We start from the raw sequence: 25,398 nt of genomic DNA, 5'->3' as shown, positions 1-25,398 counted from the left end.
TATTGTTTGCTTCTGTCCGATAAGCTTAACTTGGTAATCAATGAAGCGTTTTTTAGTAAACTTGCAATGCAGTATTCTAATGGATACTCTAATAAATACTCAACAAGCAACAATCTGTTTCTTAATTCAATAGTAAGGTACTTAATTCAATAGCAAAGCCAATAAAATCAAAATCAACCAGAATATGCAATTGTCACTAGCACCACTTATAACAGTACAGTGCTCTTCACGATCAGCTAACACCTCTTTCACAAATGGCCTAGGCCATCTAACTGACTTTCACATCATTAACTTTACAGAAAATAAAATATATTTATTTTTAATTCTCCAAACTGAAATTTGACAAATCTTGTAAACTTCCTACTCATATCCATAGACTGTAAATTAGATAACCATAACTTTAACTACAACAACTTCTTTCTTCCACCAACTGCTCAGTTTCCACAGTATTACAATAACTGCCTACTTAAACCCATCCACAGCACTTCATAATATAACTGGGGATGATGCATGGTATCTGAAAACTTTCTTTAGAAAATGGATTTTACTTAGTTTATAAATACAAGATGCAAGTCTTTCTTTCATCAACAGTATTAACACACTCTTAAATAGTATGATATCTACTCTAAGAACAGATTGTAACACAGATAATGAAAGTAGAACTACATATTTGATTTTTATCAGGAAAAGACATAAGGTGTTTTTTTTTTCCTGGCTAAAAGAACAGAATAGGAAAAGATTTTCTGAGGTCACTGAGGCACAGAAAGTAAAGTGATTATTTAGCTTCTATGTCAGCACAACCTCCTTTGCAGTGTCCTACCCGCCAGAAGACAGATGACTTGGTACAGGGACCTAAGTACAAACAAAAATAGAATAGAAATTGGAAGACTTAAGAAGGTCAGGCAGAGGTATTCCTAAAACGTTGTACAGTACTTTAGTCAGAAAGAAGCTTTCTTAAAAATAATGCAAGAACCATTAAATATCTATTCACGTTACATCTACCAGAATTTAGTAGCAAGTCTTTTCATAATTACAACCACTGATTCAAATTCAAGGAAATTCTTTCAATAAGTATCTTCTTACCTATTTTTATTTTACTAGGCTAGTCTTATTAATAAAGTTCCAATTAATGATGTTTTATGAGTAGTATGTATTTACTTTGCACCATTTGAGAACTCTTGTGTCCATCAATTGAACAGGACTGCACTACTTCAAAATTTGGATTACTCAGATTTGTGTGAATAGGCTGAAACTTGTTGAAGCATCACGTAAAATCATCACAGCAACTACCTTTTTCAGTTCTTATTTCTGAACAGATATCATTGAGGGATACAGCAGGAGAGACAACCTCACATGCGGTACTTTGATTGTTCCGCCAGAGTGTTGATTTACATTGGATTTTTCAGAGCTCAAATACATACGTAACCTTACACAAAAATATGTAGCAGTTACCAAAAGTGAGTGAGTCTGCTGCAAGGCCTGAACATAATCTTACAGTCAGAGAAAATAGTGACAGAAGCTACTTAACATCCTTTATAGATAGGAAGTAAGCTTTTTAAAAAAAAAATATCAAGGAAGTTTCTATGTAAAAAGTTTTTTTATACTTAAAGCAATTATGCTTTTATATAAGAACTCACAAGTAGCTGACAAAATAAACAACATTTATTTCCTTATTATTATAGCTGACCTTTAAAAAGAGGTTTTTTAAATATACTGTACATTTTCATTTAGCTATTATAGTTCAAAACTTTAGAAGAGCATTACCATTTGGAATGTATGAAACAAAGAGCATTGGTTCTCAATCTTTTTCCAGATTACATTAGCATAGCTATTTTTATTTAATGCAGAAGTGCACATTCTAAATTAGTAATGGAGAGACACCTGGCAACCTACCCAGCAAGTAGGTTGCCGCTCTCAGTCACACCTTGTAGAAGGTTTTCTCTCTATTACTGAAGTAACATAACCTCCAAAGGCTAAAATTAGTATCTGTGAATATTTACAGCCTTGAAATGTCATCATTCGAAATCTAACAACCCTTTTTATACAGCAGTCATTGTTAAGTCCTTTGTTAAAAACCTATTAAACAAATAAAGAACAAGATTAGGTGCAAACTTTTATTTATCTTAAAACATTTTAAATGTCTGAATTAATACTGTTGTGTCTTCATTTCAAAAGCTTACTTAAATTTTGTCATGTAGATAAAATACTCATTCTACATACGCACGCTGATTTTGCAATCTTCTACATGTTGCAACAACTTTTTTCTACATTAAGACAGGAGTTTTGGAATAAAAAGAGGGCAAGATTTTACATTCAGGATATAAGGTTTTCAGTAAAGATAAGTAAAATGAATTCTAGAGCTATAAATCACTCTTTGGCAACATCTTTTTACACCACCACCCACATTTGTACACTGTAGACATCAAATTACGTAGAGGTAAGTTGCCAAAAATGTCCATTAATACGCAAGAGAAGAGCACTATCTCAATTAGTACCAGGAAGTGCTGTTGCGGCATATATTCCCAAGGACCTGCATGAGCTGTACAGCCCACACTGTGATGCATACTGCTGCAGGTACAATGCTGTTGGCATTTCAACTTTAGAGAGTAAAACCAGATGACAGAAGTCTACACATCCTATAACTCATTCTGCAGTATCTAATAAAGTTCTACATAACCGTTGGGATATACCTTAGCAGAGCTGTTACAAAACAAAATGCCTGTTTTGACACAAAAGTTTTTGAAAGATCAAGGTCTGCCTGGCAAAAATATGCATTCATTTATCTTTTAAAGATAACCTCCTTTGCCACATGACTACATTCTCTCTTTGAAGATAAATAAATGCATTTTCAAACGAAAGAAAATAACACACTTCTTTTTTGCATCTGTTTAAGAGATGCAAAGGTAGTACTCTGGAACACATAATAATGGAAGTTATTTAATTAATTGAAAAAATATTACTGTTTTGATTTTTAATTTATTAAGTCCTAGTAATATAGCAGTATCTAAATTAAGCACTCAAGCAAGTGACCAAATTAAGGATGATATTAATTTCCCTTAGTTCTGAACCAACTTAAAATTGTGAGTTCAAAAGTTATAATATGTAACACTGAGCTCTCTTAATTCTGTTATAAATAAGGATGAGTTCAAGTTAAAAGGAAAAACATTACCTTAAAATATCTTCTAAAAAGCTGAGGTAAAATTTAACTATTTATAAAACACTAAACTGTGAGTACACAAATCATTCTTTGCTACCAACGTATTCTCTCCATTGGTTTTATCTGACTCTAATATTATACTTTTAAGGGCTAATGCCATTCTAAATATTATGTCTAAAAACAGGTATATGTACACGTGTGCACACACGGTGGCTGATTTCACAGCTGTAGTTGTGATGCATAGCTACTTCTATATCAGATGCAGAGTCAAGAATGACAGACATGACACAGGTTTCCATAAAGATGCAGGCTACATTTAATACCTTAACCAGGCATAAACACCCCCAAGTGCTTGGGGACAGGGTGCTCATTTGTTATCAAAGTCAGCAAATAACAAAAATATACATTCATCAAGAATTAGACCGAACGAGAGAGGAAAAACTTTTGGATCACAAGAATAATCAAAGGCTGATTGAGCCTCTCTTGGGGTGTCCAGGGCCATCAAGACTAACTCATCTCATTGCTACAAGGTTTGGTTATTGGCCATCTAATGACACTGGACTTTGCCAGTTGGGACCTCAATAATCCCTTTTAGGAGCTGTGGTAGAAACAGCGCTCATCCAGAATCACACAGTATTTCTGATGGTATGAAGAAAGCAAAGAGCTTAGATGTCCCTGATCAAGCTGCCATGAAGGAACATTTGACCTCAGGTCTCGATCTGCAAAATACCACCCTTCCACAACCTCATAGCTATTTTCTACTGTGACTGGCAAAAAGGAGACAATGGAGAAATGTGAAGCACCCAAGAAGGATATGAAAGAAGGTTTACATGTCCATCTGCCTATTTCAGTCACACCAACACTTTCTCACCCGAATTTCTGACAGGAACAGAAAAAGCAGCTGATGCGAGACTGGTCTTCCCTGTTCATGTCTTGCCTAAATCAGCCACATCCTCTGAGGACCACTGAGTAGAACTCATGGATATACATAGGATATCTATTCACTAGTGAGTTATAGAAATCATAGGCAAACAATTGAAATGAAAATTATAAAAATATTAACCTGTTTACAAAATAAAAGCCTAATGTACCAAAAGTTAAGTCTCAAACAACTCACATGGGTACAAAATCACATCCAGGTACAATATCCTGCAAGTCTTTACAACACAATTTAAAACTTTACATTACAATAAGCTAGTAGGCCAAAGCTGCTTCTAACAAACCCATACCATGAAGTACTTAACGACTTAAAAGTTGTTACTGATATATAAAATATTCTTCAATATTTTCATATCAAAACTTTTCCGTAGATTATTTTTACATTGTTTAACTCCCTTTGTATTGTTCTTAAAGTGCTTTTTGAATTTTTTAGTCTGATTATTCAGTGTACTTCCCCAAAGATTAAGAAAAACCTCAGTACAGTGCATAAATACAATGTGACTTCTTCCATGAGTGTGTACGTAAGCTCCACCAATAACAGGCACAATTTTCAAAACATACCAAAAACCCCATAGCATCTAAAATATTAGTTATCATGCCCAAACGTACAGCAAAGTGAAAGCAATCAATGCAGATGGCTCAGATGGTACCACAAACCTTCAAGAAATATAGTAAGAATGTAACTATTCATTCTGTTTTCTGATCAGACAACATGCTCATCTTCTGTTCAGTCTATTAATTACTAATCAGTTACATTCACTGTTTTAAACAATCACCAGAGCATGACTTGGACAGAGGGATGAACACACAGACAGAATCAAATTTTACAAGCAGTCATTGACTGACCCGAAATTGGAGTCCTTTTGCAATATTAGGTGTTGCAAACATGAATAAATTCATATTTGTAGCTAGACCATTTACATAAAATCTTACATGCCAGACTAAAACAGACTATAAAGTATATTTTTAAGTTTCTAACAAAAGTAGACTACATGAGAGAGTTTGCTTTAAGAGCTGGTAATGAAAATTGTCATATAAATTACCACTACAGTGAAGAGGCAAGCAAAAAAATGGGACAATTAGAAGAGATATATGACAAAAAGGAAGCCAGATAATATAGCTTCCAAAGACAGTTCTGTTATAATCTACATATTGTGCATTTCACTTACAAAACTAAAACCTTAAGCTTAAACTATCCAAGCATGTACTAGGAGTATGTATTATATCATTGTGTCAGTTATGCACACTTTGACATTCCATTTCTATATTACATTAAGGCTGAAATGGAGTTTCTGTGCTGTTAGTCGTGAATATTTTCAACAGCAAAACACTGCCACCTTTTGGCTTGATACATAGACCTTCCCATTATAACTGTTTTGGGGGGGGTTTTGCTACATTTGTCCTTTATGGACACAGCTGAATTCTTGTGATCTCATTTAAAATTTTATTCAGTAGTCAAATTTCTCCAGGAAAAAAAAAAAAAAGTTAGTATTAATTGGTAAAGAAACACTACTTTTCTCACAAATATGAGCACATAGCCAAACAACTTAAAAAGTATACTCGATTAAGCCACATCACGTTTTATCTATTTTCTCTCTTTATCTCATAGCTCCTTTTTCATGGCAGTTTTCATACATGTATATAGTGTATCACATAATATCTCACACTGCATTTCTTTCAAGTAAAAACTTGGCAATACATTCTTTGAACATCTTAGTCTTTAAAACTGATGATAGGGATAACAATAATAAATTATTAAAAATTTATGTTCCCTGTTCATATATATACTTACAGTATTCTAGATTAAATATTAAATACTGATGGTTCAATATTTATATAAGCACGTATTGAAATATATGCGAAATTACTTACACCAATGACACAATGTCCCCACGTTGTACATCATAATTTCGAATGCTCCAGTGGTTTAAGAGCACTACATCAGACGCATGTCTTCCCCCAGGATTCAAAGAAGGCTGAGAAAGGGGGGAAAAAACAGCTTTAGACCTACATTTCCTCTATGAATCTTCCAGCTAACTCTCGTTCAATCAACAGGTGCAATCCATTAAAATCAGTAGAAACGGACCCATCAAAGAATCTGTTGTACACACACAGAATCTGTTGTACTCTGGGAAATATATGTCTTTATTAAATGCCATGTTTAATGTCATTAATTTATGACAAAACTGTAGTTTATATCTTTCAATGCGCTACTGTGTGCAAATTAAATTACACACACTTACGACAAGCCTGATGAAAAGAAGTGATTGCCTTTACTGCATATCATTTAATATTAAACACAAAGGAGAACCAAGAACACTAATTCCCAGAAAAAGCCAACTTTCTGTAGGCACCTTACTGCTTATACAAGCACAATGCACTAAAAACGAAATACGTACTTGTAACAATACTAATCTCAGCATCCTTTGCAAAGGGAAAAAACAAACCCTATACCTACAGCATATAGGTGTGTGTATATATATGTATATAGCTATACTGCCAGTAAATGAGGGCCTTCCATAACAGGATACAAAAGCAGCATGAACTCTCACAGAACCATACAGTGAAATGAGACTGTTTACTAACCTCAACATTAAAATAACTGAGTAATTCATTAGAACACAGTATAGGAGGTACACAGAACTGCACATAATTATTTTTTGTCACGTGGTACAAAACCAGGGTACTTGGTCAATGCTGGCTCTGAGCTAACCAATCAGAAAGAACAGAGGAAGGAAGTAGCCCATCACAGTACTGCCTTCATTGATTTTTGCAAGGGTTATTTCAAAACAAATACTCCTTTTACTAGACAGGAATTATTTAAGAGTAATATGGGCTAAAAACTATGCTCCCAAAGAATGATGGCTATTTAGTATTTATTTTTAACTTCAAAAGCGATTTAAAAATGCTTATTTCTCTTTACTACAGTTTCCTCATTCATCTTTTCTTTGCTAACCAGGTTGGTTGATAAAGACCTATTTCACATGGGACTTGTGAAGAACCAGCCTTTCAATGTGCAAGAAGAAGTAATGTGCTGGGGTCCTGAGTAGGTGTAATTCACACAAACTGTAAGGAATATGATAGGTCAAAAGAATAAATATGTCAGGGTGGCAGAAGGGAAATGACACAGTATGTTTAGTTAAACAGCAAACAACGCTAGTTACATTTTGAGCTGTGGACTACAGGGCAAATTTCTAGTCTGCGGATCAAAGCAGATCACCTTAACATCCACAGAAATATGGCCCAAGTCTAAGCTATAAATATTTTAACACTCATTGCTATTTTATCTACTAGAGTCTTTGCATTGCAAGAGCCAGACAAATGAAAACCAGAAGCTAATTAGCAGATATTCGATAATTATTTTTTTAATTGGGATTTTCCAGAACTATTTTCCACCTTCATAGCCTTTTTCACCAAAGGGTAGTATCTTTACATACAAATTATTTACACAGAAATTCACAATTAATTCACAGTCATACTCAATTTACCAAATGCAGGCACATGTGAGCCACAACCTAACAATGATATTAAATATAAGGCAAAGAGGCCGATCTTACAAAGCAGGAATCATACATATGGCATGTTCTCACCAAGTAAACTGCTTGGTACTCAGAAGTATCTACCTTAAAGGGCCAAAAAAGAAGGTCAAAAAAAAAAAAGGAAATTTTAAACCCATAGCTCCAAAAGAGAATGTATTTCACAGCTGATACTTTGAAAAGATTTACATGAGTGTTCACAAACTTTGCCTCTCAACTAAATCTGTATCAACTTCATCTTACAGAGAAATACAGCAGGTAGTGATAGGATTGCCCTAGTTGCATGATCCCAGTTGACTCCTACTGTTTTCTGTATTTAAACAAAGGAAATGCTTTAGAGTTTAAATACATTTAGATATTGCATAACCTTTTTAACTTAAAGCACTCTAAATGTAATACCATATTGCCTCCTATTTTTAACAATACATTGCTCACGTGGTTATGACATACAGAGTGGATATCTAACTCATTATACATTATAATTATGTTCGAGAGCAATATGTAGAATATTTTTTTCTTTCCCACAAAACAACCTGACATACTCAAAATGCACAGACAAAAATACTATTTTACTATAGTAGAAGAAATGTAAGGAAAATTAGGTGACAATTTTCATTTTACATCAACAATTACATTTTTCCATTAAAAAAAATCTAAATCCTTCAGCAAGTCTTTCTCTAATGTAAATAACATAAATTGTGATTCCACAACAAAAAGCACAGAAAGAATTTAATGCAGTGTGTTCAGAGACAACTTATTCCCCATGACTTTTTTACTAGTAGTAAGGTCTCAGGTCTAGCAAAACAAAAATATAGCTACTGAAAAAGTAGTCAACAGATAGGCTCAACAAGGGCTCTTTATTTTTATAAGAAACAAAATAATACAGGGGCTTCTTCCTTCCTCTAGGTTGAAGCATTATAACTTGTTTGCCCAAGTTCTTGGCATAATAGCCTGCTACAAATGAGACACAGAGGTCTTAATTTAGAACTGTGGCGCAGAAGTCACAAAACATTCACTCTTTCCAATTACTAACTAATCTAATGCTAAAAGCATGCAAATTGAGATCCCCAGCCATATGATGAAGCCTCACAGGACATGAGGTTCTGTAAGTAGGAGGGTAAAAGCATGCCCTTTTACTATAAATAATGATTAACTTGATAGTTGTTATGCTGCTAGTGAATACCAGAAGGTCACAACTTATTTGCTTATAGCTTGGGGAACAGAACATGAGCTCACAGGCTTAGGTACAGTAATCCTAATAATAAAGTTAGGAGAAACTGCCACAGAATAATTACAACTGCTATTATGCATAATGGAATAGAACATTCAATAATGTTTGCTGCTGAAACAAGCGTGCCTCATCAGAGATCGCTGGTCTTGCTATAATCCTTGGTACTGAGCTGTATGCAATACACTTGCATGTAAAGTTGCACATACCCTGTCATCTTCCATCTCACTTGAAAACAGTCCATTTGATTTAATGAATTTACAAATTTATATATCCATGCGGGGGCTCCCTTTTCCACATCAGTATGTATAAAGAGTTCATAATACCAGACAAGGAATGAAACTCAACAGAAAAAAAAACATAAATGGGTATCAAGACATCCATGTGATAACAAACATTTTAAAGTACACATCTAGCACTACAAGAGGAGTCACAAAAAATCCACCACAGCCAATTAAGAATTGTATTACCGGTTATTTGTGTCACTTACATTCAATGTTGTAAACAGATTGCAACTCACTTGAAACCCACTATTAACAAAATGCTAGAAGAGCACAACAATCTGTAAAATCCTAAGCAGCAAAACCACCTCATGTGAGGATTAAAAAAAGACCAGTAATTTTGGAAACCAAAAAGAAGGTATTGGAACAATTAAAAAATGTTAAAATTATAAACTGCAACAGTTCACTGTTATTCCCTATAGGTTAAAGTATACACACTCGTATACACTGAAGTCAGCACAAGTGAAAGAATTATGACAGGTGGCTGAAAGCACTGTAGAAACACAAAATCAGCTTGAGACAATGAAACGCATAAAGTGTGTCTTAATTGATTGGGAATAAATCAGAAAATTTGTATTTTCATTAGAATCTTTATTCAGCATGCTTGCCAGGGTGTCAAAAAATATTACCATCGTCCATAACTATGAAGCAGCAGTAAGGCTGGTCCAAAACAAAAATCGAAAGGGGGGGGGAGAGAGAGTGCACAACAGAGAACGAGAGCAGGAAAGCGAGCATGACGGAAAGATTTATTCCTGGCTTCTTGTCAGAACTTTTAATTTCAGGCTCAGCAGGAGCCACAATGATGAGTACCCAAAGCCAGCTAGACATTTTAAAGGTCTATTATAAACAAATTCTTGGGACTCATACCATGGTATCTTCAAATTGAGACAATAAGATATCATTGGAAGCATGCAATTGATGGATATATGACTACATGCTGACTTAACTTCACTATCCCTCATACCCATGGCTTTCAGACACATTCAACATAGATCACTCTTCAGAGAACACAGTAAACAGATGGAAATGCAACGCGATGACCAGTAGTCCTTCAAGCTACTCTGCAAGAGAGGGATATATTCCTTATAATTATGTCCCTGTCAGACTTAGTTAGGTGTCTAATAAATCTTGGCAAGGAAGTTAGTATCTTACTAAAAGCACTAGGAGGTCTGAAAAACATCCATATCCATAGAAGTTTAAAACAAACTTCTATCTCACTGTTACAATCCAGGATAAAACCAGAGAAAGAATTTTACAGACACTGTGATGTCAGTAAAATTAGAAATGTCATCTTTCAAGTTACCCGTACTTCAATCAACAGAGGGAAAGTTTAGTCAACAGATAGATCAAGGGAAGAGCTTAGATTTTAATCTCCCAGTGAATATATATTGCTTTCCCTAGTCACTACGAAGAGCTCATATCCTCCTTTGTCAGGTTGAATAAATCTGAGCAAATAACCGTAGTGGTTTTCCAAATCTTCCATGGATAAACCACAGTTAACTATATGCCCTTCAAATGAGTACAGAAGCAACACTCCAGAACAATATCAGAGCACTGACTTCAAAGGAAACAGAAAACTGAGCTCTTGGCCTGAGGAGCTCAACAGATTTGTGGAGTAGGGAAACCTGGAAAATTTCTTTCCAGCTGGCTAGGTAAAACTATACAAACAACAATGGATGTCAAACAGAACATTATGTCAGAGACAGAAAAGACCGAACAATGAAAGGCAATGTGGCATGCTAAAAAAAAACAACCCCTCAGAAACTAAAACAAAAAAGAACAAACAATAAAAAGGAACAACATAAAATTCAAGACGCATCTGCATCTTGAATGCTGCATGTGGCTCTAAATCCCAATACAGGCAAAACCGGGGAGATGGAAAATGGGGGAGTTGTATTTGTCTGATTTTGTACTTATCTAGATGCTATGTTATACATTTTAATTTATCCTGTCTGAAGCTAGTAAAAAGAAAATGAAACTGTTTTTCCCAGTTTCCCACTCCTTTCTAGAGCAAATGTCTAGCTCTGCAACTGCAATGCCTAAGATTCTCCTACCTTTGATTGGTCAACAATGATATTCAGAACAACATTAATGAAAAGTACAAAGGTGTCTTATGTTATACCTAACTTCTGGCCCTGGATTATAGAATTACTGGAGTACAATGATTTTACTTTGGTCCCTGTTCTTGAGGTGAGAGCTGCTTTTTAGACCAGTTGAGGTTACTTGACAGTAGTTAAACACCAGATTACAGACTGCCACAAAAGGCACAACGCCACCTTGTTATTTCCTCCTCCCCACTCTATGCTTTTCTATAGCATTAAAAACAAATCAGCCAAGCCCAGATTCTAGCCCAAGTTTTGTTTCCGTGAACGCTGCACAATTCAAATCCCTGCAGCTGGTCTTGATTGCTGTGAAACCTCTCTTCAAGGTTCTGAGCTTACTTAGATAATCAGAAAATAGGGCTGGGCATCTGAGAATCAAATCCTTAGTCTCTGCTACTTGGAATGTTGCAACATTGGAAGAAAATAAATTATAGTTATCAGTGGTGATGCACAACAATATGCAGTGCATATGATTCAAAATGTAAAGTAACAACGCAAAATTGGCTAACTACATTACAACATACATTTTTCAAGTCCCAATAACAGAAGAAACAAAGTAGCTGTTCATTATCATAAGTATTTATTTATCTTCTAAATGTTACACAGCATATTTATATTTATTTACTTGCACTATATAAACATTCAGTATAACCAAAGTGAAAACAGTGAACTGATACTTATGTCCTGATAAGCATAGATATTAATATTAGGGTCGGGCCATTTTCAGTATTCTTCACTGAAATGGTGCCATATTTGTCCATTAGTAACAGCAAGTGTAGCAAGAACCAGGTTTGCCATACAATTACTATAATACAGATATTAAAAATTAATAAAGACTCTTTGTAAATTATCATTTCAATCCCAAGAGACAAAAAGTAGTACTCAAAAAAGAAATCTTTATTTCTAAATGACTAGGGAGATATAAAAACCCCATCACTTTATCACTACTTATCTATGTATTTTTCTTTTACTAAGACAGAATTTTGGAAAGTTTTGTTCTCAGAAGCTTTTATTTTCACATCATAAAGGTGTTTGTTTAACAAAGTTGAAATTAAACTATTCCATACTACAGCGGGTCATTTAATACCAATTAAGAAAAATAATTTCTCTTCCACCTTGCTATTGTCAGTGGACAGTCACTTTTTAATTTCCTTACACACCAAAGATATTTCCAGCAATACCTGCATTGATGCTCCTTCCACCCTTGCTACACAGGCAACTCTATCCAGGAAAGTCACCGTTACCGGAACAGCAACAAAGAAACCTTTAAAAAAGGCTTTAAGGTACCTCTTCCCCAAACCTTGAACCTGTGCCATAATCTGAAAGATATGAAGAACATGGGAAAAAAAGCTGTTATAAAACAAATTTTAAGTAACAACATTGTAGCAATGCAAAAAGGAGCAGCTAGAAATAAATTAATTTTATTATCTGTTAGGAACTCCCAATATCCAGTGAAAAAAACATGAATATGCACGAGAATGAAAAAGAACAGAAATATTAATCAGAATTTAAGTCTACTCTACAGACGAGAGCTTGATACTTCACATTCATCTTTTAGCTAACTTAACCATTTCTGTGATCCTGTGCTAGCAGATGTACTTGATAAAAATGACCTCATGATAACAATTCAGCTAAGCAAGAAGCAAACTGATATAACCAGACAAAATCTAATTATGTATTTCTGAAAAAAAAAAAAACTAAACAAAGAAAAAAAAAACCATAAAATGCAACAAACCATCAACTAGATTGAAATAACCAATTACAGAGCATTCAGTTGGGAGTTGACAACCAAAATTCTGTAAATAATTTTCTCTCCATACACTGGTAATTATTAATTTGTGACCCCCAAAGATGGACTGTGCTATGTAAAGGAAAAGGTGGCAATTTGCAACACACTACCATTTCTTTATGAGATATTTTCACATATAAAAGTGCACAAATGCACACTTGTGGTAACTGCAAATACATAAAATCAATTCAAATTGTCACTTATGTCACAGGGACACATAGTAACACAATGACTCCACACAATTCACTACCACATCAGAAAGTCAAAAGCATATTGGCAAACTGGGCAGCTAAGTAATGACATGTGGGACTATTCCACTCCAACTCACCAGCTATTATGCTATCTCCCATCTATTTAGCCCCAAACCACTAAACATTCTTGAAAAATACCTACAAAGCACACTGAAACACAAAGTTTTATGATCGAATTACTGACACCTCTGAAAAGCAAGCTGAGTACCCAGGTACTGCTGAAAACGTGTAAGGCTATTTTACATAACTGCAGTTTCATCATAAAAAGTGCTGCCCTTCAACTATTGGCAAATCCAATTTAAGCTCTTGTTTCCTCCTGACGCACAAGACCCCGGCACAAGATCAGTTTGTGGAGTCCCTGCTCTCTCTTTCACACCTTAACTCCAACAGAGAGTAATAGGAGAAAACAGACTACGCCCTGAACTTTCGAGTCTTTCAGTTTGATTATATTCAAGAACACAGAATTATTTTTCAATCAAAAAAATGGAAAAGTACGTGCAGTTTGGTTCAATCACCTTACAAACAGAACATATAGAATTTCACAATATAATCATTTTTTCTTTGTTGCATTTGCAGAAATATGGAAGTGATGAACTATTTGTATGCAAAATACAAGTTCAATTCACTCTGATGAAATAGTAATGAAAGCAGTATTTCTGTCACACATATGGCTACATAATTCTATAAAGCTCCTTACACTTAAGAGAGGACACCCAGTTCTATAAAGTAAGCCATCAGCATATTCTTCACTAAAATTCTTTACAGATATTAATAGCTTTGCAATGACAAGATGTGCCTGCTAAAAGACAGGAACATTTTTACTATTACTTCTGACATTCACCTTCACAAGGCTTTAAATCTCTTTTATAATTTTTTTTAAGTGGAAATACCTCACCATCATCTATAACTTCCACTCATAACACAAGTTTAACTAGTAAAATGTCTAAATGTATTTAATGCTTGTAATTTGATTATATTTTCATTCTGCACATTTCACGAAAACGTTTTCAATTTGCATCAACAACTTTCACAAAGAATGTAAAATAGGTTGTGAAACAGAACAAAAACCGCATCAATTCAAGACAAATGTTTAAACGCTTTACTTTCAGCTTATCATTTAAGAACTCCTTATTGGAACCAATCCAGCAAAAGACACTATTGCCACAATCAGCACAGATTTACTTTTTATTCCACATGAATATGGAATCTCTAAAAATCAGGTACTTGTCTACCGTTTAACAAACCGTACCATTTTATACACCTTAACACCCTCCCCTCAACCCAGATTGCGACCTTTGCCTCTCAAGTTTTCTGGCTGGAATTCTGCTCCTCTGCTATGAGGTCTAGCATATCTCAGACCTCCTCCAGTCTAACAGCAATGTCAGCCTCAAAACACAATTTCAAGACCTTGCCCACAAATGTATCCACCATGTTCTATGTACAGTCACTCTTTGAGCTGAAAGACATTGCCTGACAGATGTATCACAATATGATGGATTTACAAGTATTTTTAAAAAACTTTAAGAAATTAGACAAATTTACTTACCCTTTAAACTCCTCATAGCCAAACTTATTTTTCATTAATAACGAAGCATGAATGTTGACCCCCATTCCTTCTACTAAAATCATTCACAGGTTTTGGTGTGAACTTCTTGCAAAAGACCCGTGCTAGTATCTACAGAAAAGTCTAATATCCGAAGAAAAGTAATTGGTCAGACAATGCACTGGAGACCAACCATATGCTCTTGGAACTACAAGCTAATTGATAGTGACATTCAACATAACAGCCAGGTTAAAACAGTTCAGACAAAATGCTACAGTACGCCACTGGGCTGAGGAAACACCAGCAACATTAAGCAGATGTGGACAAAGTCGAGAGTTCAGGTCCTACTTTTGTGTTTTCGGACACATGCCGTATTACAACACACAGCATGAATAAAGATGAGGTAAAAAACACAAACAGCACCCCCATAAGAAACTGATTTACAAAGCCACCAAAAGCTGTTGCGCTGAAAGACTTCTCTACTTGTCCTGAATTTTCCTTCTTTCCTTCCTTCCTTCCTTCCTTCCTTCCTTCCTTCCTTCCTTCCTCCCTCCCTCCCTCTACTAGGCAACGGATCAAACCACTGGTTTTATCTTCCATCCACACCAAGATAAATCCTTCACTTCCAATCACGCGCTATATTCTCAAAGTTTCCTGGTTCCCCACCTCCCGCAGTAAAGGTCAGCTTTTCCCCAGGACATTAACTGAGCAGGCCTGTAGATTACTCTACTGTGGAACTCATTCTTCCCAAAAATACGCATAGGAAACATACGCATGCACCTTTTAAACAGTTTGAGAAAAACTACCTAAAAACAAATTCATCTTTAACCTTAAGTCCTTTCATATAACAAAACATTTTAGCACAAGAGTAAGCAGTTACTACATGTGTCTCACTGAACAGTGTGCAATTTTTGCCAGGTCTATTTCATAAGCTTTCCCCTCCAAAAAACACAGACAAGCCTTTACCATAGGGTAAAGGTCATGCACATGCAGAGTTGCCATGATCCAACTGTCAGTAAAGGGAAGGTTACCCATCCCTCTTTACTGAAAGAGGGGCTTCAAGTTGTCTTGCACTGCCACAGGGGAAGAGCTTGAATGTAGGCAGCAAAAAGACAGTTCGCAGCATTATCTTCTACCAGTAAATGTACATGTGAATGGATAAACCTCAACTGATAAATACTGTTTGATGAAAATGTTCAGTGTTTTCTTTTCTTCTACTTAGGTGGTTTTAGGAGAAAAGAAGGGGAAAAAGTAATGATAAGCATTTACTGCAGTCACAAGAAAGAATTTAGGGTAGTAAAGGGTAGACACAACAAAGATCCTTAGAAATTAAAAAAAAAAAAACAACAAACAAACAAATAATTTTCTGGTTGGAGTATTTGTTTAAAAATAAAGAAAACATTAGATAGCTATCACTCCTGGAGACAATATTCTGCTCTTACACATTATATTTTAGAACCTCAATGTGCTCTAATTAACTATTTTCTCAGAAAACATATTCCATTTAAGAAAATTTGTGAAAATTACTGAAGAATAGCCATAAGTTCCTGCCATAACTTTTCTAATATTCCAATTTGATAGATTTTTCTCTATATTATAGAGAAATTTTGTATTTGTCATATTGAATTTTTCTAGTTTCCATTATAGAGATATAGCTATTATTTTATATTTATATTTTTCTATATCAAATTAATGAATGGGTTCATTAAAAAAATGCAAAATCTCACGTGTGCCTGCCATATATATATACACAAATTTTGATGTCCCACGTTCAAACGGAATTACAAATTTTAGTGAATTTACACATTTGAAATTAAGTATTTCCAAATCTCTAATCTACTTTAATTTTAGAATCTGAAACGAAGTTACTTCTAATGCTCCTTTAAATTACGGTTTACTTATTTTTTAAAGAAGGATACCCTCCAGAACGGATAGCCAACTTTTTAACAGCTTTAAAACCAATTATATAGAAATTGAAGACATGTTGGACAGTAACAGCCAACAAAAATGTTAAGGACAAGAGGCTGATTATTTCATAGGTTTATAATGGTATGCACATAAGTTTGAAAGACATAATTTCCTAATATACAAGCAATAAAAGATGGTAATCTTATATACTACTTTAAAATTTTTAATTCATCCAAGTAATAAATCAGTAAGTAACAGTTGGTTCAAGTGCTTTCTAAAAATAAGATTTCTGTGAAGTATCAATGTTTAATGATACTGAGTGGAACTCTCTGGTATATAAAGCTTAAAAGATTTCTAAAGTATTTGTAGATTTTAAGAGCATCACATTTCTAGAGTAAAATTCTGAAATCCAGAGCTGTACCGGTTTTATGCTGACAGTTAAATATACAGCAGGTTCAAATGTATGTCAGTGGAGCAACCAAAGAATCATTGCTGAAAAAAATAATTTCACCACCACATATTTCTGGATGTCTGCCCAGTCAGTGACACCTTGAATAAAATAAACAAATCACAACACTTAAAAGATGGCACAACAAAATCAAACACATAAAACTTAGTAAAAATAATTTAGAGATGCATACACTTATAAGCATTTATAAATTATCCTTGGTTTAGGAAAAAAAAACAAACCACAGAACAATTCAGTAGAACTGACAAACTTCAAAGCAACAACCTTGAAAACTTGTTTGAAATGGCAACATGGACAAGAAAAATCCAAGATCAAAAATGCTAGCATATAGCAGGTCAAAGCATTAAGAATTTCACATTGTGCAGCTCAGAGATTAAGGCAGATGGAGCACAGCATTATCTGGACTGAAGTATCTGGTGCACAAAAGGTCCAGGGATTATAATGAGCCTCTCGTGGGCACTACAACATATGGAGCAGAGATGCTATTTAGATAGCTCTTTACATATAAAATGTTTATTTTTTCTTACACTTGCCTGCACATTAGAAGACACTGTTTATCAAACAGCCTGCAGAAACTCATCAAGTAACATTCAGAAAGCCCCAGGTTACAATATATTTGCAAATCTAGGTACTTAAAAATTACCCACAGAAGTATGATAGGAAAAATAGCTGTAAAAACAAGGCATTAGCAGTCATCCACAAAAGAAATAAAATGGCCCCTGATGTGCTTCTACAAGAAGACATGTGAGGGAACAGGAAGGAGGCAACTGCAACCTATATGTAAAACAACTACCCAGCCAAGACTGCTAGGTAAATTTGAAATTACCTACTTGATCTAGCTCAGAAATTAGTAACTATACTATATAGTTCCATAATCCATTGAAATAACCAAGTTCTCTGTCAATCACAATATGCATTTTTCTATAAATCAATGGCATCCAACTAGAATTCAGACATATACAGTTTGAAAACAAGGAAGACTTTCACAACAGAAAATACCAAAACACATGAATGAGCCCAATTCTATTGCATCCTATGAAATATAAAATTGAGCACAAAAGCTTTTAAGTAAGACTGGTACAACTTGAAGACAAGGTTATACCTGGTCTAACAAGTGTGATGAACAGGATGCTGCTCAGTATCAGAATTTGTGCCATCTTTTTAACATGTGCCTTTTCTACAATCTTTCATGATACAAGGCCAGAACAAACTACTGCCACGCAGCCTGACCCTCATTTCTCATTTTCACTAACTTTTAAATTATATTAATTTTTATAAGGGTACAAGTATGCAGACTTTTTAGTAGGCTCATTTAATTAATATAAATTTATATAAGTACAAGCTGATGAACACAGATATCATGGTGATGACTGCCACAGAAGAATCAAAATAGATTAGTCCATGTAAGTTTTCAGTTAAAAATAATCAAAATAGATCAGTCCGTTTAAGTTTTCATTTTAAAATATTGTCTAGTTCCAGAAGCTACTCTCATTTATCTTTCAATAAAGACAACACCATCCTGGTATTTTTCCACCATGGTGGTGAAATTTCTATTCCATTAATGCATTTATACTCTACACACAGGTTTTCCTCACAGTATTCCTCCATCATATTAATCTCCCTGTATCCTCAGCACACAGTCATTAAAGAATACCACTCTAATGTGAGTTTGGAAATGTCACAGATCACAGAAATGAATGTTGTATTGCTGAAGCAGCAAATCCTAACCTAATCAGCATTTTCAGTAACTATGCATGTATGCTCTGTAACGCTCTGCAGTTCTGTTGCTCCTAGGTTAGTCATTTTGTCCTGATACCTAGATGTTTTGCTTGTTACAAATACAAAGCAGCAGATTTTGTCAGGCACGACTCCATTACATACCATTTTCTTATGCCCTAGCTTGAATTAAAGCAATTACTATTTCCATGTAATAGCTCCCATCACAATGAAATATGTAAAATTCTTTCCAGTATAACACAATATAGAAAAGCAACAGTAAAAATCCAGTTTTGTAACCTTCTCAGAGCTATAACGTACATAGAAGTTCCCAGAAGCAGACAAAAATAGATCAAGACAATGAACTTTCAGCTTACAAACTACATCAAAACAAAAAAGCTTAAACCACAACAATCAGCAACCTAATCTGTCACGGAATTATTACTGAGGGGAGGGGAAAAAAAAAAAAAAAAAAAAACAAACAAAAAAACCAACAGTTTAATGAGGAACTCATTCTTTTTTTAAGCTAATATTACTACATCCCACCACTGGGATCTATCCCATGTACAAAGGTTCAGTCCACATGTTGCATGCAACTGGAAAGAAATCCATATTGCTTATTCTTACCAATCAATTTTGTGTCTCAAGGACATGAATGTTACCTTCATGGACAATCTTGTATTTCCAAACAAAACATTTCACTCTTCAAATACAAAGCAAAAGCAAAAGCAAAAGAAAAGCAACAGAGAGCTCAGAGGGTTGTGGTTAGGGGTGCAGAGTCTAGTTGGAGGTCAGTGACGAGTGGTGTTCCCCAGGGGACAGTACTGGGTCCAGTCCTGTTCAGTATATTCATCAACGACTTGGATGAGGGGATAGAGTGCACCCTCAGCAAATTTGCTGATGATATAAAGCTGGGAGGGGTGGCTGACACACCAGAAGGCTGTGCTGCCATACAGAGAGACCTGGACAGGCTGGAGAGTTGGGCGGAGAGGAATCTTATGAAATTCAATAAGGGCAAGTGTAGGGTGCTGCACCTGGGGAGGAATAACCCCATGCAGCAGTACAGGTTGGGGCCTGACCTGCTGGAGAGCAGCTCTGTAGAAAGAGACCTGGGAGTCCTGGTGGTCAACAGGATGACCATGAGCCAGCAATGTGCCCTTGTGGCCAAGAAGGCCAATGGCATCCTGGGGTGCATCAAGAAGAGTGTGGCCAGCAGGTCGAGGGAGGTCATCCTCCCCCTCTACTCTGCCTTGGTGAGGCCGCACCTGCAGTACTGTGTCCAGTTCTGGGCTCCCCAGCTCAAGAAGGACAGGGAACTGATGGAGAGGGTGCAGCATCGGGCTACCAAGATGATTAGGGGACTGGAACACCTCTCTTATGAAGAAAGACTGAGGGAATTGGGTCTCTTTAGTCTGGAAAAAAGACGGTTGAGGGGGGACCTGATCCATGCTTATAAATACTTAAAGGGTGCGTGCCAGGAGGATGGGGCCAGGTTCTGTTCGGTGGTGACCAGTGACAGGACAAGAGGTAACGGGCACAAACTTGAATATAGGAAGTTGCACCTAAACATGAGGAGGAACTTCTTTACCTTGAGGGTGGCAGAGCACTGGAACAGGCTGCCCAGGAAGGTGGAGGAGTCTCCATCTCTGGAGACATTCAAAATCCACCTGGACGTGTTCCTGTGCAACCTGCTCTAAGGTGGCCCTGCTCTGGCAGGGGGATTGGACTAGATGATCTCCAGAGGTCCCTTACAACCCTATGATTCTATGATTCTATGATTCTATGATTCTATGAAAATACAACTGTAGGTGAAAGTTACTCTCAGCAATTAAAGTAGGCTTAGAATGGAGAATAAACAGCCACACCTCAGTTCTGACAAGTTATTCAGTATTCCATTTTACACGTGTAAGCAATCAAGAAAAGGAACAGCAATAAGATCACTTTTCTATGCGTGTTGCAATACAGAAAAAGATCAGGAATTGTTATAAATTAGATCTTTTCAGAGCATTTAAATTTAAGATGTACTGCAAAGTCTTCAAGTACTATCCCACAGGTGACTGGCAGAGTACCACTTGTTCTAACATAAAAGACACAATAATTGTTTCTACTCATGTTTCTGTATATTCAAAGAAAGTAATAATCATTCATATATATTGTACATAAAGGAGAGTACTAAATTACATCAATTTTGGAACACACAAGTGAACAACATAACAGCTTCTTGCAACTGAAAGTTCTGTGTTGCCTTTCAGCTTAACGATTCAATGCATGCAAAATAAGTTAATTTTATAAATTGATTTGAAGTGCCCTTTACAAACAATTACCAGCTGCTGTTATGTTTCAGTCTCAAGTAGACTGCATATTTACAGTAAACAATATCATAACCTTTGATTTTTAATTCATTTGCACATTTATCTAGTCAACTCTCTGGATTATTTCAAGTACCATGAAACTGTCATGTTAGTTGTGGCGTTCCGGAATCAAACTTAGGCAAAACCAATTAAAAAGGGAATATTCAGTTTTAACCAAAATATATAATGTTAAGTATTCATATAACACTGAATAAGCGGCCTAAGAATAACAGCATTGAACTCAAAACTCAGAAACAAACTCTTCTATACGTTTTTGCATTTGGATTAAGAACAAGTAAGTTCAGTACAGAACAGAGAAGTGTCTTCTAGCCTAGTGGAAAATAAAATGAGTAAATATAAGAAACAAATTCCTCAGGTACAAATCTTTAATGTATGCAAGTGTGCATTGAGTATATAAAGACAGAATAATAACTGAAAATAATATTTATTATGGTATGAATAAATAATTCCAAAAGAAAGACTAGAGAGAATGTATTTAATTTTTGAAAAGTGTTTTTCCATTTTCAGTGTACTTTACAAAAATAACTCTCTCTCCCACAACTAGTGTAAAGAAGGCTTTGTGCCTATAGCTCAAAACAGGGGGGAATTAGAACAGACTCCCCAACATAACATCCCTGTGAAAACAAGCAGCAAGACCTGATGAACCAACTACTTATGACCTACTGTCTGTGCCGTGTTTATAAACTATATGTACAAATTAATACGCAAAATTGTGTGCCTTTAAAAAATAACTTGCTTCATTTTAACAACTCCGGTTTTATCCTTGAACATTAGAGGTCACTGTGGGACTTCCTAAGAGCGTACCTAGTGCACTCTGTAATACCCATTCACCACCATATTGATTTTGAGTCTGGGATTTGGGGCAACTTCAACTGCATTTTAACTTCTCGGGTTTGAGGAATAAACAAAACAACTAAACCCAAATACTCTGAGGACTACATAATTAATAATTTTATTGAAAAATTAACAGTAAAAGCATCCATAGCTACATTATTAAAGCAAAAAGTTATTTTAAGTATTTGCAGATTAATTAATTTCTAGCATAAACTGATAACTTTTTCACAAAGCAAGAGAGAGATTCTCCAAGGGGCCATTCGCCCTTGTATCTGAGACTCTTAAATAATAGTTTAGGAACACACCAGTTAAAAGTACGAAATCCCTTTGATAAAGAGAGCAGCATGCTATTTATACAACTCAGGACCTGGTTTCTCCAGCAGTTCAGGACTTAAGAGTATACATTTCAGGCAATTACAATTGGTATTTTTCCCTTGAAATAGAATCATATTTCTAATTTTTAAAGACTAAATAATTTCAGTTGAAAAACAAACAAAAGATCACCACACTTCTGCAAAACTATAAATGTTCATTCTGCACTCACTGATACTAGTTTTAGATTTAAAACTAGAACTTTTGGATTTCAGCTTGTCCAATCTTTGTAATTCATATGACATGACCACTAAAGGATACGTTTTTCAACTGAACTTGGTTCTAGAATTTCAGTGAATCATTTTCAAGAGTGAAAATAAATTTATTTTCAACAGAAATTCTAATACATAGGAAATAGGATTTGTTTATTCTTGCCAAGATTTAAACAAGGATGAGAAACCTCCAAAAAATTTTTACCAATTAATAGAAAAAATGTATGGTTTGGCCACTATTTAGAACTGCAGCTAAATTTAATTGGTCCAGAAAGATCTTAAAATCATGCAGAGGAGATCATGCAGAATATAGAGTCATTGTTTTAAAATGATAATGTAGTGTTGAACTAAAAGCAACACATAAGGATCCAGGTATTCCAGAAATAGTTGTGATCTGTGACACACTGGTCAACTTATAGAGGTCTCAAGACAAAATTCCAACTGAGACTGTGAAACCTATTTGAATCTTAAAATTATTGTTCAGCTCAATTCAAATATTATCCTCAAGGATCTGGATACCACACCCCACTATACAATGTGTACAGCTATTTCCCATCAATTCCAGGAGCAAATTTCTTTCGGTAACCAAATAAAAGTTACACAGAAGAAATTGTAATTTTAAAAGTAAAAGAAATTAAAGATTCCTAGAAATCTCCCAATCACAGTAGTTTAAAATGTTACATTTTTTACAAAATGCATGTGGATTCAGTTACAAAGCTAGATATTGGAAAAAACAAGCCTAATTCTAAAGTTGTCTAAAGAAATCATTTCACATAACCTGAAAATCCCTGAGACATCTTGTCTTCCAAGCGTATTCAGTTGACAATTAATTGCTATTTTCTTACTAACTGAACAATGAACATGTATGTGCATATGCTTTTTGGGGAGAAAAAGAAAAGAAAAATGTCCCAGTAAAAGAAAGTTACCTAGAGAGGTGGTGAGCAGCTTTCCTAGATCACCTATCTATTTTTTTGGTATCTCAATGAACTCAATTAATTCCAGTTCAATGGAACAGCAACGATACGATACAAAAAAAAAAAAAAATCACCATGGAATATGGGCTAATTAAAAGATATTATGAGGTTAGAGTCTACTCAGTGTTCAGCTGCAGTTTTTCTATCTAAGCTTTTCGCTGACTTCCAAAAAAATTAATTTTCCTTAAAAAAGGTAAGAACACCACAGAGACATGTCTAGGAACTGGCTGAATCTCTTCAGCTACAAGCATTGAGGCCTTTATACAGCGATGCATTAAACTAAGAACAGGTCTAAGGACAAGTAGCAGACATGGAAAAGCAGCCACTTTAAGATAAATTACATCATTATAAACCGAAATAATAATTTCTCTCTCAAATGTCCAGGATGTAGGGTACCAGGAATGCCACTCCATCAGGATATCAGAGAACTGCCATTAACTGTAGTCTTCATAGGACAAACACAAGATCTGACAGAAATTTAATGAAGCAGGAAAATACATTAAATAAGAACTGCGCTCAGTCCAGGACCAAGAACAGTGCACACCGCACAACTCCCAACTGCAGACAAAATGCAAGTGAAGCGGGAAGCACAACCACGAAGCCATTTTCAACCCTCTGTTCCCTCCTACACAAGCAAACGCTGCTCATACTGCTTCACCTCTGCCTTGCAGGGCGGCCACGACTTCCTCCCCTTAATTATCACTAGAAGTCAGAATGTACAGACAAGAACAGTGCTTCCTTCCAGTACCTAAAGGGGGCTACAGGTGAGCTGGGGAAGGACCTTTTACAAGGGCATGTAGTGATAGGACAAGGGGGAATGGCTTTAAACTGGAAGACGGGAGACTTAGATTAGATATCAGGAAGAAATTTTTTCTTCGGAGGGTGGTGAGGCACTGGAACAGGTTGCTCAGGGAAGCTGTGGATGCCCCATCCCTGGAGGTATTCAAGGCCAGGCTGGATGGGGCTCTGAGCAACCTGGTCTAGTGGGAGGTGTCCCTGCCCATGGCAGGGGGGTTGGAACTCGATGATCTTCCAAGGACCCTTCCAACCTAAACCATTCTATGATTCTAGGATTCACACCATTCGCTTTGCCACTTCTTTTTAACCCAGCCCCTTCCCACTGGGAATTAATAGATGGGTAACTTAAAAGAGGGAGGGACAAGGGAGGAATCCGACACCAAAGGAGGGGCAGGGAGCCCGCGGCACGGCAGGGCCTCGGGAGCGGCCGTGTGTCCCTCAGCCGCTCCCGACCGCCCCGCGTGGGACCGCCCACAGAAGCCCGCCCCCGCCGTGCCGCTCTCATTACGCCACACGTCCGCCGGTTTCCTCACGCACTGGGCGGCTCCCGAAGCCAGTCCCGCCCGTCTCCCCCCACCCAGGGGAGCGGCTTCTGCAACCGGCGGGGAGGCGGCTGCCGGGGGCGGAATCCCCCCCGCGGCCTACAGCCCGCCCCCCTCCCCTCCGCGGCCCAGAGGAGGCGGCTCTCGGCCCCGCCCAACGGCACCAAGGGGCGGCACCGAGCGCCTGGCGTGTGTCGTTCCCCCCCCCCCTTCTCCTCAGGCCCGTCCCCGCTCCCTCCTCCACCATGAGACTTCTTCCCCTCTTCCCCCCCCCCCCCCGCGTTCTCCCGTCACATCCGAGCTCCGCTACGCGCTGCCCGCCCCGACTCTCCGCGCTCTGAGCCCGCCCGGCTTCCGTCGCGCTCCACCCGCCTC

The 25,398-nt window shown here is 36.5% G+C and overlaps 1 protein-coding gene across 1 annotated transcript in view; it reads right to left on the bottom strand.

Moving 5' to 3' along the window:
• The window catches only part of IMMP2L (inner mitochondrial membrane peptidase subunit 2), a gene marked incomplete at its 5' end in the record, with an annotated part of 478,429 nt that extends 465,870 nt beyond the window's left edge, over window positions 1–12,559 (bottom strand). Inside the window, 2 exons of the mRNA XM_082492739.1 lie at window positions 5,969–6,072; window positions 12,425–12,559. Of these exons, the coding sequence (XP_082348865.1) occupies window positions 5,969–6,072; window positions 12,425–12,559 (239 nt within the window). The remainder of the gene's footprint in view (window positions 1–5,968; window positions 6,073–12,424) is intronic.
• Window positions 12,560–25,398: the final 12,839 nt, after the last annotated feature.

This window comes from Vanellus vanellus (genome assembly GCF_965231255.1).
Source record: "Vanellus vanellus genome assembly, chromosome: 1".
NCBI lineage: Eukaryota > Metazoa > Chordata > Aves > Charadriiformes > Charadriidae > Vanellus > Vanellus vanellus.
This window is presented reverse-complemented; position numbering and strand designations above follow the sequence as displayed.